Raw genomic sequence first — 14,425 nt, forward strand, 5'->3', positions numbered from 1 at the left:
CAACTGAAATGGTACCCTACACTGAGGAACGATTGTAAACACTAAATAATTCATTGAACTTTAGTCATGCAAAAGACAATCCATTTAAAATTCTGCCTGCGCTGCAAGGAGCAAAACAAGAATCGTCTGTGAACCTTCCCCTGTTGCCAGTTTATCAAAATTATATGCATAAGTGTGGATGCTCGTCTGATGCATACCTTTGCTCCTGGTGGAGGCAGGGGAGCTGGGGCTGGTAAGTGGAGTCCTATGGGTACTGCTGCTTCTGGGCGGCTCTGAGGGTCTGACTGAACTCTGTGTTATGCCCAAACTACTCTGGGCCCTGGGCTGAGAGGCTACAGGTTCGGATTTCCGCCTCCTCTTGTTATCACTCGCAGAACTGGAAAGTAAAGAATAGTTACCAAGTTTAAATTAGGTGGATGGGGTCTACAAATATAGACTTACATCAATGAGAAAAAGACGAAAACAGCGTGACTCAAGCGTGACTAGTGTTACTAATAAATAAATAAATAAAAAACGCAAAAATCGCACTACAGTTGGTGTGATTGTTAAAATATAACCAGACATTGTACATTATTTTCATTTATGTATTCTGCAGATGCTTTAAATATATGTATTCTGCAAAAATCCTTTGAAATAAATATTTGATGCAATGTAAGCAAGCAGATCTAAATGTAATTCTGTAATTGACACTTTACATTTATCTTTCACATTTCATTGAAATTGTATCAAAAGCATGCAATATGCACAGATGTTGATGGCATCAGGGTCCCTTGCATCTGGGTTTGTTATATATTTGATTAATTAATATTTGCATTCAGAATGAAGTATGTGATTAAAATGGTGAAAGTTACAGATTAAAGGAGCTTTATTGAGTTTGGGGTTGCATGCAAAATCCACTTGGCTCAACAATCCGAGGGGGCACATGCCACCTCAGTCTGAATGGGCATGACGCCTCTGATCATATTTCAAACAAAAAATGCTTATGTTAATGTTTAAACTTGAAATAGTTTTCAAGCATTCAGTCTTCGGCATTTGGGAGAAGCTATTGGCGCTTTTCCATTGCATAGTACCCCACGGTTTGGTCTGGTTTGGGTCGGGTCAGCTTACTTTTGGGAGCTTTTTCATTAGGTGTAGTACGTGGTACCCGATACTTTTTTCGTACCACCTCAGTTGGGGTTCCAAGTGACCCGAGCTGATACCAAACGTGACGTGAAAACACAGTAGATCACTGATTGGTCTAAAAGAAACGTCACTAACAGCGTCAGCGCTATAATGTAAGCTTTACCTTTAGTGCTAGCTTGCGCTGTCTCAAGCAAACATGTTGTCATCTGTGCTCTGCTATAAGTTCCCAAACTCCCTTTTAGCGATGAAAACTTATATCTTGAACTTGAGAATCAGGGACACCATAACAGTTTTTTCCAGACTTGCAGTTTGTGGCGGAACATTCGCGACGAGCACGTCAGCATTATATGCCTAAATGCAACTTCATTGAGGTAACGTTAGTAATAAACACGATGTGCAAACATCTATTTGTGGTGGCAAATTTTAATTTTGTGGCGGACTGAGAAATAAATGAATGTATGGGAATATACAACGACGCGCTCTCCTCTCACTTGTATGATGTCACAGCTGTAGGCAGCGCAAATATAACAACATGCCTATAATCCCTCCCACTGCGAAGTGATACTAAACTCAATGGAAAAGCTAAACACGCCAAAGTGAGCTGAGCTGACCCGACCCAAACTAAACTAAACCGTGGGGTACGAGGCAATGGAAAAGCGCCATTAGTCATGCATTCATAGTACTGTATACATTTGAACAGTTTCTATATTTCATTGACCTTGGTGTTGCGTGTGTCATGCTTCACCAATTGAGCTACAGGAATGCAAAAGCATCCAGGCTGAAACCCTGAAATGGCCACACAACTAAAGGGGAGTTTATTTCTAGCTCACACAATTAATGTTAATCTAGCTGTTCCTCCCTAAACTTACATACCGGGAGCTTAACAAATAACTAACAATGTGACAATAAAATATAGATTAAATTATGTCATTGCATTTACAGTAGATAACAAAATATCTGACCAAATGGTATTTATTTTAGAGAAAGACAGCACATTAGACAAAACATTAATATGACTTTTGTATGCAAACATGTCAAAGAAAAGTGACATTTGCGTTGCATGCAGATGCCATTACTACTGCTTTCTAATGCAGTGAAATGCATATTTTTTAGCATGGCTTAAATTATGGGGTCAGTGAAGACAGTATTGATATACAGTACTGTGGGAAGTATCTGTGGGTATAGGTAGACCTACCTTGATGGCCTTTCAAGGCTCCTCTCTACGGATGGCTGATAAATGGAGGTCTGAAACAGAGGAAGAACAAAGAATGTTGAAGTTCTTCCACACTTACTACACCGTGGACAGCTCTTGAATTCCCAATTCTCCCTTTGCAAATCCAACAATGATCCAAAAACTCCTAATGTCAGAATGGTGCTGTGACATTGACAGTCGTCCATAAACATCACCCAGCCATTATCACTAGACATAACAGACCACTTACACGCGTTTCTATGTCGAACAAAGCAGGGAATTCTTTGTAAGCATGGCTGGAGTAGATAATAATCATCCTGTTTGTTAAAGCTTTGAGCGGTGTGCTATGCGGAGCAGCTCTTTGGAGCAGCAGCAGACGCCCCCCAGCGTTTTTTTAACTCTCTTTAAAAGTAGCCCAAGCATGCAGTACCGAGAATGCCATCACAGTGAGACACATTTACATTCAGTCAACATAAATACAGCTCTACTGTACATAACCTACTGGCATGCTTAAAATTGGCCTACAACAAAGCCTCAATAACAATTTCTTTAAGCTTTCTTCTTTCCTTTCAGTGGTCTGGTTTGTAGAGACATAATTGTGTCTTCTGATAAATCTTTTTAAAACATTATTTTTTTTCTGTCTAGGCATGCACTGATAAAATGATAAGGAATAATATGTCTCTTTGGTTTCTAAGAATTCTTAAACATCATGCCTTGCCCATAGGAAGCAATTGATAAAGTAGCTGTCAGTAGATTTTAAGTGGACATATTTTGTCAAATTGACAGGTAGCTATATTTACAATGACAGAAAAAGCTCTCGAGTGAAACTGGATATGTAATGTGACACTAGAGGACTGTAGATGACCATAGATCCTTCACCCACTACAAACATAATATTGGCAGGGTGACAGAGGACTTGCTGCTGTCTTAGGATGAAATATGCAACGCACTGGAGAGTTGTTATGTGAAACAAATGTAAGATCGTATATTCAGTATTATCTTATATTAGGGTACAACAATGTTAAAAGGCCCCCTTTTCAACAAAATAAAAGAGATACCAACAAACACTAACACAATTCCTTCCTACAGTAACCACATTTATCACTAACCACTACAAAACTGCTGGGGCATCATGAGCAACAATTTTAAGATGCAAAATGATTAAGATTCATTTTTAAAGTCAGCTTGTGCTAACAAATTTCCAAATCACTCTGAGCTAATACACCATACTTACTTTTCCTAGCAGCGTTTTAATCCTATTGAACGGGTACAACCCTGCTCCTCTTAAATTATAGGCTTTATAATTAAAGAAACTAATGATGTCAATGAGTAAGTGCTTAAATGAAGATAAACTTTCAGGAAAAAGCAAGCACTGGTATTTTTCTATTTATTTACCTCTATTTCGGTTCGAGGAGAGCTCTCTGGGTTGTAATCGAGGCGTTTTTTTGGAGGCTTCACCCAGAGATGAGCAGGAGATGAGGCAGTGATGAAGGGACAGTGACATAACAAGGGAGAAAATAAAGTCACATGACTGAGGAAAGGAATGCCGAGAAGGCCACTAGCTAAAGGAAAAGTTGCATAACACAACCTACAGCACGCCAAGCCTTGCATATCATAGTGAGTCCGATGCTACAAACAAAAACACCTTGGACAAAGTGTAAGAAATGCCAAAAACTTTGTTTTGTAAATCCAACAAATAGCAAGTCATGCAAATAATAGTGAAATTATTTCTACAACACACACATCTGTAACTAGGGCTGGGTTTCGATTCAAATTTCAAGAATCGATTCGATTCTCAAGATCTTGAATTGATTATCATTGTTCGATTCGATTCGATCCGATCTTCGAGATTTAGATAAGTGTTTTTGAAAAAAAGCCCGAAATGGTGCCAGATAGGGGTGCACGGAATGACCAAAAATCTATTCCATGAGTCATTTTATTTCACAGTAACAGTATATTTCATGGTATACATGTTTTTCAGTTTTTTGGATTATAAAAATGTGCAGTTATTTGCCACTCACTATAGCTTATGTATATAAATGTGTATTTACTGGTCTGTGTTGTTTATATCCTAAATTATGTCTTTCAAGTCCTGAGTGCAACGGGATGGGTAAGGGAAGGGGGGAGGGAATAGGGATATTAATGGTCTTATACTTTCTATTTGTAACTTTGCAAAATGTTCTATATGCTTTTTCAAAACCAATAAACACTGAATTACAAAAAAAACTGAAGCAAAAACTAATTTAATGATTTAATTTTAAACCTGTGTATGTTTTAATAATTGTTTTAAATCTGATCTTTAACAAAATGTCTTTTACAAAAATGCAATTATTTCAGATTTTTGCTCAAAAAGTGGTATTTTTGAAGAAACCTACCCATATTTGAGAGGTTATAAAAAGAGAACAAATGAAGAAAGTATAAAAGTTTTTTTCCCATTTTGTTTGATATTAGAGTGTCTGTTCTTTCATTTAATATATTTGTATGTTTATATATCTATAGAGGAAATTTTACCTGGAAGGCATTTTATGAAAATCACAAAAAATGCTGGCGGGCAACTTTTTTTGAAAAGGCTGGTGGGGAATGAGTTAAGCTTCGTCTTTGTTATTGTGCTAATGTAAAATATAACAATCTCTAGTGGTGAAAATCCTACAAACTGTGCCTTTAATGTAAAATCAACGCTTCTGTACACAGAACCTGATATTATTGGTTATTCATCAAAGTGCACCATATGTGTTACAGGGTCTGCTCATTCCAGTCAGTCATTGCAGATGTGACCGATGGAATGTATAGCACGTATCTGACCTTTCCAACCTCACACCAATCGCAAGCGACATGCAAGCAGCTGCAAACCAAACACACACATGTAGCCACACTTACCGGCCGCCCAAACTCCAGCTCAGCAAAGAACTTATACCACGGCTCATTCTCTAAATCTATATCCTCTGGTCCTAAGTTACTCGTCTGGTGTAGGAAATGAAAATCGGTGGAAATGTGTTGGAAAAAGGTAACCATGGGGGTGGGATGAATAGATACAGACATGATACGGCTTCAACAAAAAAGAAATGTTGATTTGTGAAGGAAGTTTAGCAGAAAGTTATTCATTATTCCCTTCTCTCCAGCAGAGGGCAGTCGTACACCAGAGATCCGTAATGCAGAAAGCCAAATAGCTCTAGCAGGAGCAAATTGGTTTTTCTAACCTTATTAGTGACCTTGACCACATTACGCTGTAAAAGCTTGTCAATTTATCTGTCCTCTCTCACTGAATGACTCTACTCATGCCTGGTGAAGCACTACAGCTTGATAACAGCAAACATTTGTGTCATTAAACTAAAACCCTTTCAAATGCCTTCATCGTTCATCTACAACTGTTATCATAATTGTCAATTCTATTAAAGGATTAGTCAATTTTTCCCAAAAAATCCAGACAACTTACTCACCACCATGCCATCCAAAATGTCGATGGCTTTCTTTGTTCAGTCGAGAAGAAATTATGTTTTTTGAGGAAAACATTCCAGGATTTTTCTTATTTTAATAGACTTTAATGGACCCCAATACTCAAGTTTTAATGCAGTTTAAAATTGCAGCCCCAAAGGACCCCAAACGATCCCAAACGAGGGTCTTATCTAGCGAAATGATTGTCATTTTTGACTAGAAAAATAAAAATATGCACTTTTAAACCACAACTTCTCGTCTTCCTCCGGTCCTGTGACGTGCCAGCGCAACCTCACGCAATCATCATCACGTCAAGAGGTCACGGATGACGTATGCGAAACTCCGCCCCAGTGTTTACAAGTGTGGAAAAAGAGGACCGTTCCGACGTTGTTGTATGTCAAATGATACTAATTAATGTCTTTGTGTTAGTTTATTGTTTAAAATGGTCCCCAAATGTGCGTTTCATATATGTAACACGTGACCTTTTCACAGCATTACACAATTACGTGAGGTCGCGCTGGAGGAAGAAGAGAAGTTGTGGTTTAAAAGTGTATATTTTTTTTTTCTTGTCAAAAATGACAATTGTTTCGCTAGATAAGAACCTTAGGCCCTGTTTTGGATTGTTTAGAGTCCTTTGAAGCTGCATTGAAACTGTAAACTGTTGGGGTCCATTAAAACCATTAAATGAAAATTGAATTTTTTATATTTTTTATATTTTCATATTTTTTATGAAAATTGATTAATCCTTTAATATAAAACAACTCAGTTTATTCAGTCAGCACATGGTAAATGACTATAAATTTGCTGACACTGTGTCCTCCCCGTTCACAATCTATCTATACCCATAAGGCCATGGGGCATTCATTTTAAAATCAATATTTGTCTATACACGCATACTACAAAGATGCCTCGTAAACTTGATGTAATAGCTCTGGAACTTTATGTAGCTGACTTAAAACAAGTCATAACAATTAAAAGTACACTCACTCCAATATGTAACCCATTTTTTGCTGTTTTTCTAAAGCTTAACACAAATTGAAACCGTTTAAAGTTTACAGATCGCTCACCTCTCTCTCCTGCTCCAAAACAGAAGATTTTCCAGGCTCATAGTCAAAAATACTCCTAGGCTCCGCTCTGTACTTCCGAGTGTCCACCTTTCTATCTGGAGGGTCCCACTCATTTCTGGGGAAGATGATGCATATAAAACAAACTGAGAGATGAACTCAGGGCAAGATCAAATCAATGCAAAAACTGAAAATACTTCAGTGTGATAGAGTATATTATGAGCATGGATTCTAGATGGTTCTCACATGTCAGGTGTGCTTCTGTCTTTGGCTCTGTGCTGTGCTGATGTTGAAGTGGGCATAGGAGAGGCAGCAGGCGCTCTGAAAGTGTATATGATGTTATCAGAGATGCTTTTGGTGATGGGCCGGTATGTGCTGGCTTTAGGTGCAGGATGGACCTGAATAGGATTTAGTGGGCCATGCTTATCTGAAATACAGTAAATCAGTAAAATATTAGCATTACTGTAAATATACTGAGAAACAATTATTTTATAAATTATAATAAATGTATTTTAAATGTATGTTATTATATTTATGAAATTCTAATTAATAATTTGTTCATTTATTTATATATTTTTAATCAATGTTTATGCATATTGGTTGGATTCCAGACATGGTTATTGCAATTTCATCATGTGCTGTAGTGTAATTGGAAACAAACTGAAACATTGTTTAGCAATAATTGTACCAGTATTTGTAACAGGATCAGTGGCAGTGTGGGACCCCCACGATTCATTCTCTGCAACAAAAACAAATAAGCAAATTTGTAAAACATTTGACGCAAAAGGAAGATGTTGATTCATTAAACCCTGTAATCACTCAGGCCTCCTCCTGACAGTCCAGTAATGATGCAGCTCTAACCTGCTGAGTAAATCACTTTTTACTGCTCTTTAGATGGCCCTAATCTGGCCTTGTCTGCAGAAAACGGTCCCCTTGGAGACAGGTTCGTAGCTACACAGAAAATGAAAGCCCTCTGTCTTGTCTGGCTTAAATTAAATCATAGCAGCAAGGGATATTGTACAGTCTATTTCAAGTTGTACTCGGAAAAGTGCATGAACTAAACAGAAACCATAATGCAAAGTGAGATTTCCTCTATACTATACGTATGGTATAGACGGTTTCATCGTACACACGTGCATTCTCGCAGCTAAATATTTATTTATCTGTCTGGCTAGTGGCTAAACTGATCTCTGAAACAAATACCTTGTCGAAAATACATGCAAAATGTTTTGTTTGCTAAAGGCGAGGGGAGATGATGAGCATAGAACTGTGCAGAGAGGTTTGGCGGCCAGGCAAGAATTCAAGGACCTGTAGCTAACACTGTATAAATACATTTTGCATAGTAATGTTAGCTCAGTTTAATAGTTGATATGTGTTAGATATGATATGTAAATGAATGTAATTTACTAATCATTTATTTCCCTTGTTATCAAAAATAAACAACTGTAAAAGGACAGCTCTCTGGAATGCTTGATTCTGATTGGTCAGTTGAGACATTTGCAGGTTTGTTCTTTTCAAATAATAACCGTTCCAAAGTAATAACGCATAGCCGGTACTACTTGTATGTTTAAAATCCCTCCGTGCCAAAAAAGATTACCGTTTGGTGCCATCTTGTGACTCTCACTGGACAACCACAATTAACAATGGAAAATTTCGACATTCATTTTAACATGTACGGAAAAAAAAACAAAACATTTAAAGAGTGGATAGATTTGGACGATTCAAATGGTTCCCCAATTAAGACAAAAAAAGAAAATTGAACTACGAAGAACAAACAACGACAAGACACAGAGAGCTTACTGAGACTGAACTTGACAAAATAGAGCATGACAAAGATAAATTACAAAATATGTTTGCAGTTACATATTAACAACGTCATAGTCATGTATATTTAATAAAAACAAGCGTAACAAGTGTAATCTTGTTTTGTTGTGTTACTTTTGTCCCTGCAGGTGGGGTCGAAAGTAACAATTCACTACTTATGTGTAAATTGAAATTATCTTTCATAATTAAGTTTTTCTGAAAAATTTTACTTTCGCCCCCCCCCCCCCCCCCCCCCTATACTTAAATATATCTGAATCAGTCTTACCTGGTTTAGGCACCACATGGATCTGTTTAAACATAGTCTTGTACCAGTCTTTTGGCCTGTCAAGAGTCTAAAGCAACACAAAAACAGTTTTTTTTTAGATTATGGGTCAGTGTTTACAGTGCTTGTAGTTTAAGATTCCAAGGTCCAGAAGCATCGCTAAAAACAAACAGCGACCCAAACTGTGCTCTGTGACCTTGAGTCTTAAACTCTGGCAGCTCAAGGCTCTCATAAAAAAATGCTGATGCAGTCTGCCTCACTATGTTAGGCTGAGACACATCACCGTCTGCTGGCCCATCAATGATGCTGAGCACAGCTGCCCATGTTTCCCTTAGGCTAAATAAAACTCAGTGTGGGAAAGTGAAATTTACTGCACGAATCAAAACAGCCGATCCCATGTGACTGAGACTGATTGAAGATGAATCTAGAATTGCTAATTATACTTCAAATTATAATTACTTCAGAACAATAAAGAGCCAGAAGGACCACTTTACAAAAAACGCTTTATGGCATTTTTGTATTGTTACATTTAACTCTAAGCATGTAATGCCTGTGAAAATACAGTTATGATTACATATTTGGATGTTTAAAGTAGATTTTACTATTTGTTTTATTCACTTTTTCATAAAAAATGTATAATGTGTGATATATATTTTATCAACCAAATTCCAATATGTGACTCTGTCTGTGAAATCCACACTAAAATTATGAGATTAGGAGCATCAAAGATTGATTTCAGTGATTGATTTCAAGATATCAAGGTTATATTTTCACACAATGTAGGATGATTGTATGTAGACAACAGTAAATTACAAAAAGTACAGTATTATGTCTATATTGTTCACCCCTAGTTATAAAATTCTTCACTACAATAGGTATACAAACTGTATGATTCGCGAGAATAACAACACTATTTTAAATATCTGAAATAATACCAAATGTATTCTTAGCTGAAATTAAACAAATGAGTACCATCCCACAGCAGCAGTTACTTACTGATCGTATTGCGGTTTGGATCCCAGATTCATCCGCAGGGTCGATGCCAGTAAAGATCGAAGCTTTCCCTGTTGTTCCTTTCCTGTCAATCTGTGGAGCTCGGACAGGGAAAGTGGGTTCCACGTTGCCGTAGATCGGAGTGCTAGACTCAGAGGCTGACGGGAGGAAAAGAGGGTCGGGTCAGGGTGCGTGAGTTTTTAGTAATTCCCCTCTCGCTCCCCAACGTTCCCATGTCAGTTACTGTGAAATGCGGCCGGGTCGGTGTAAATCCAAATCAGAGCAAAGCATCCGTAGATAATATAATCAGAAGGAAGGCAAGCCTTCGAGGAGAAAAACAGCGAAATGGTGTGTGTCCATGAGACAAAGGTCAGTCTCGCACACGTGCACAGAAACTCTAATCCCAGCCCTCCCTTATCCCCAACTGCTCTGTGATTCAGATTTTAACTTAATCTCCGGCACTTGCCACTTGGGATTAGAGGGATCGCTGAGCGCACGCTCAGAGCGGGCCGGTAGAGATGCACTTAAACTCACATTGTTGGTATGCTGGTAATACTGCAGTACGGCTATGCTTTCTCACTCATTAGTGCTTTATTACAGCTTGGCACTTTATAGCCGAAACCAAGGAGGCCAAAGGCTTAAAGCTGCACTGCAAGGTATAGAAACTAAACTAAAGTATTTAATCTGGTTTCTTTGATTAATTATTCACACGGAAAGCCAGAAAATGAGAACGGGAACCATGCAAGTGCAATGCAAAGCGTGAAATGAGTACTCACCAGTGCTTCTGGTCTGCTGCATGGCTGCAATGCTGGGGCTCAGTGAGGGAGGAGGGGGGTATGTTAAAGGAGAAAAGGGTCTTTGGAGATGACTATGAGGACTTGCTGGTACACTCAGACCTCCGTTCACAGTCATCTGGCCCTGTGTAACACAACCAAAACATCAACGTGAATAAAGAGTGGATTATTGTATCACAGATTTCATCTTTTAGCCTTAATTAATGATGAAAGGATAAAAAAATCAGAACAACAAACAATAAAAACCCTGTAGAAAAGCACACAAAAAAGGCAGCAGAAAGATATTAAAGAATAAACCACCAACAATGAATTTTTAACCATGACTATTCAGCCTAAACCAAGAAAGGTATTTTCAGCACAGACAATAAATGTTAGTATTAAAGCTGTAAAATACAAAAAGGACACCACAAAAACAAGACAATGTTTTCCCTCATAAAGAAGAGCAATGTTAGGAAAGGAGTGCGAAAAAACATGTACCCATGTTTATATACCCAAAGAAAGTGTTATATTCAAAAGTCCCAACCTGACACAATAACATTAAGAGACTGTACTCCTAAAGTTGTTTTGGAAGAGCCCTCAGATGCCCTGCTGCAGAAGAGTACGTTAGTACTGTTATAATTCCAGATGCACCACATGGAAGAAATAGTGATGGTGGTAATTGTGAATACAATAAAGAAGTGACACCGGAGTCTGTTGATCCAGCCACAAAAAATTTAACAAAAACAATGACTAAGTGAAGAGAAAACTGAAGGAAGCTAACGGAGACGTAAGTGTACAGTAAGTAAAGAGAGGAGTACGAGAAGAGAAGAAAATAAATAAAAACATTACTACAATTAAAGGGGACATATTAGGATATTATTATCATTATTAATATTATCATATTATATTCTTGCTCTTTTAAAATTAAAATTCATGGTTTGCTACAATATGTAGACTGGGCTGAGTTTTGCAAAATACTCTTATCTCACAATAAGGTGTGTTGTGGTGCATATTTCATGAATCAATATGCGGGGAAAATAAGTATTTGACACATCATCATTTTTATCAGTAAGGGGATTTCTAAGTGGGCTATTGACACAAAATGTCCACCAGATTTAGCCATCAAGCCAAATTCATATTGGATTCATACAAAGAAATCAGAACATTTAAGTATACAAGTTGAGTCATAATAAATAAAGTGAAATGACACAGTGCCACAGGAAATAAGTATTGAACACACTTTATTTAATACTTTGTAGAAAAGCCTTTTATTGATTATTCAGCTTCTAGACGCCTCTTTTATGGAGAGACCAGTCGTCTGCATTGCTCAGGAGTGATTCTGGCCCATTCTTCCATACAAATGGTCTTTAAATACTTATTCCCTGTGTCATTTCACTTTATTTATTATGACTCAACTTGTATACTTAAATGTTCTGATTTCTTTGTATGAATTCAATATTTGGCTTGATGGCTACATCTGGTGGAAATTTTGTGTCAATAGCCCACTTCCCCTTACTGATAAAAATGCTGATGTGTCAAATACTTATTTTCCAGCTGTATTGCCATGCATTATGTTATTGAATTATAACTCACAACTGACCTTGTGAAAAAGACACAGGTATTAAAAAACTACACTGTTTGGCACACAAAATCTTTTACTGAATATTTTAAAGTTCACTTAATTTAAGAAAAGAAATAATGGAAGCGGAAGTGTCAAATATGGCCCCTTTAAAAAAAAAAAAACTAAAAAGCTGAACGAAAGGAAAACAGATGAAAGGTGGAAGAGAAAATAGTGTTGAACTTCTGAATAGTTACATTAGTGGTGCCAGCTGCAGAAGCATAAAGACCCATGTTTTCACCCATCTGACAGAGGGTTGGAGAGGGGGTCCGAGAACCTCCCTCTGGGCCACATGCCCTTAACTCCTCCAGAAGCACCGTAGATGCTTCGCTCTGAGCGCGAGATGAGCAGCGACTTTGTCCCAGTAGAAGTTCTGAGCCGGGTGAGGGAGGACCTGGAGAGGGGGTGGCGGGGTGAAGGTCAGGTACGCTGTTGCTGATGAAATCAGGGGAGACTCGAGACCGGTAAGAGAGTGACTGTCCGGGATAGTTTTGTTTGAGAAGGACTGGCACCTCAGGCTGGATGACACAGAAGAGATTGGCACATGAGACTCAGTAGTTGGCACTGTGTGCGTGAGAGGCGGGCAGGTGATGTGGTACAGCTGACAGCTTTGCGTTAGAGAGGATGTGGAAGTGTTACAGAAATTAGATCAAAATGTTATCCTCAAAAGTATGAAAGAAACCTGAAAGAGAAGTTAGAACTTGCAATGCGGTGACAACCAATTTGAAGTTATCAAAGCGGTGTAATGCCACATTTAAAGGTGTATGCAATGAATGGAAAATACTGTATATTCATATCGAACAGCAATGCAAAAACACATTTTTGAAAAATATACATGGGTAAAGGCATGGGTCTTCGGAAAACTTGATTGTGATTGGTCCATCACAACATTCATTCTAACATTTGTGCTAGTTTTCCTCGTATTAGGAACTCAAATTTAATCATTATTGTAATTTCTAATTTTAATAAAATAAAGAAATATCTGCATCTACATCTGACATTGAGTAACTGAGTGTGGATTAGCGAAACGGTGAATCTAGATTAGTCGTGTTTGTTAAGGGCATATAATGTGATTTATCTAAAGCAAATGTGATCATGAAATAGGTAACATATACCACTGGTGGGGCTGCAGATGGCAGTGAAGGGCAGGGAAGTGATCTGCTAGCCAGCATATCCATTCTTTTAGGAGGGGTGGGGGGTCTCAAAGACAGCGCCTGTGTGTATCGTCCTGATACCTGAGGCCTGGGGTTAATGCGCACTGAGAGGGAAGCTACGTGAATCCCCGGGTGCCTAGATGGAGAGTGGAGGTAGATCTGCTCTGCTTTTGAAGAGCATGAGGTTTGATCCTCTGTGGACATCAGTTTGAGAGAATGGACACTATGGTCTTGTGCCTGAAAAGTCGGTTTTGGGATATTAATGCATGTGTGAAATACAAAACCGTCACTGATATTGTCTCTGCGATGGTACTGTTGAATGAGTCTATGGACATGGCAACATTTCTGAAATAAGCAGGTGGTTGTTATAGTGTGGAATTGAATAAAGGTTGCAATATACACTCACCTAAAGGATTAGGAACACCTGTTCAATTTTTCATTAGTGCAATTATCTAATCAACCAATCACATGTCAGTTGCTTCAATGCATTTAGGGGTGTGGTCCTGGTCAAGACAATTTCCTGAACTCCAAACTGAATGTCAGAATGGGAAAGAAAGGTGATTAAAGCAATTTTGAGCGTGGCATGCTTGTTGGTGCCAGATGGGCCGGTCTGAGTATTTCACAATCTGCTCAGTTACTGGGATTTTCACGCACAAGCATTTCTAGAGTTTACAAAGAATGGTGTGAAATGGGAAAAACATCCCGTATGTGACAGTCCTGTGGGTGAAAATGCCTTGTTGATGCTAAAGGTCAGAGGAGAATGGGCCAACTGATTCAAACTACAACCGAGGTATGCAGCAAAGCATTTGTGAAGCCACAACACGCACAACCTTGAGGCGGATGGGCTACAACAGCAGAAGACCCCACTTTGGGATGTGGTGGAATGGGAGATTCGGGCGCTGGATGTGCATCCCACAAATCTCCATCAACTACAAGATGCTATCCTATTAATATACGCCAACATTTCTAAAGAATGCTTTCAGCACCTTGT

General features: G+C 38.4%; 1 protein-coding gene across 5 annotated transcripts in view; it reads right to left on the bottom strand.

Moving 5' to 3' along the window:
- Positions 1–14,425, bottom strand: part of sorbs2b (sorbin and SH3 domain containing 2b) — a 64,407-nt gene that overhangs the window by 15,766 nt on the left and 34,216 nt on the right. For 3 of the 5 annotated variants that reach the window (XM_073854173.1, XM_055177581.2, XM_073854176.1), the window contains 12 exons: positions 13,396–13,671; positions 12,478–12,798; positions 10,666–10,807; positions 9,893–10,047; positions 8,900–8,966; positions 7,499–7,549; positions 7,057–7,237; positions 6,814–6,928; positions 5,192–5,275; positions 3,710–3,766; positions 2,318–2,367; positions 198–376 (listed from right to left, as the gene is read on the bottom strand). In XM_073854173.1, coding sequence (XP_073710274.1) covers positions 198–376; positions 2,318–2,367; positions 3,710–3,766; positions 5,192–5,275; positions 6,814–6,928; positions 7,057–7,237; positions 7,499–7,549; positions 8,900–8,966; positions 9,893–10,047; positions 10,666–10,807; positions 12,478–12,798; positions 13,396–13,671 — 1,678 coding nt within the window. The remainder of the gene's footprint in view (positions 1–197; positions 377–2,317; positions 2,368–3,709; positions 3,767–5,191; positions 5,276–6,813; positions 6,929–7,056; positions 7,238–7,498; positions 7,550–8,899; positions 8,967–9,892; positions 10,048–10,665; positions 10,808–12,477; positions 12,799–13,395; positions 13,672–14,425) is intronic. The other 2 variants (XM_073854174.1, XM_073854175.1) reach the window with 2 other exon arrangements.

The sequence above is a fragment of the Misgurnus anguillicaudatus genome, chromosome 16 (assembly GCF_027580225.2).
Source record: "Misgurnus anguillicaudatus chromosome 16, ASM2758022v2, whole genome shotgun sequence".
Taxonomy (NCBI): Eukaryota; Metazoa; Chordata; class Actinopteri; order Cypriniformes; family Cobitidae; genus Misgurnus; species Misgurnus anguillicaudatus.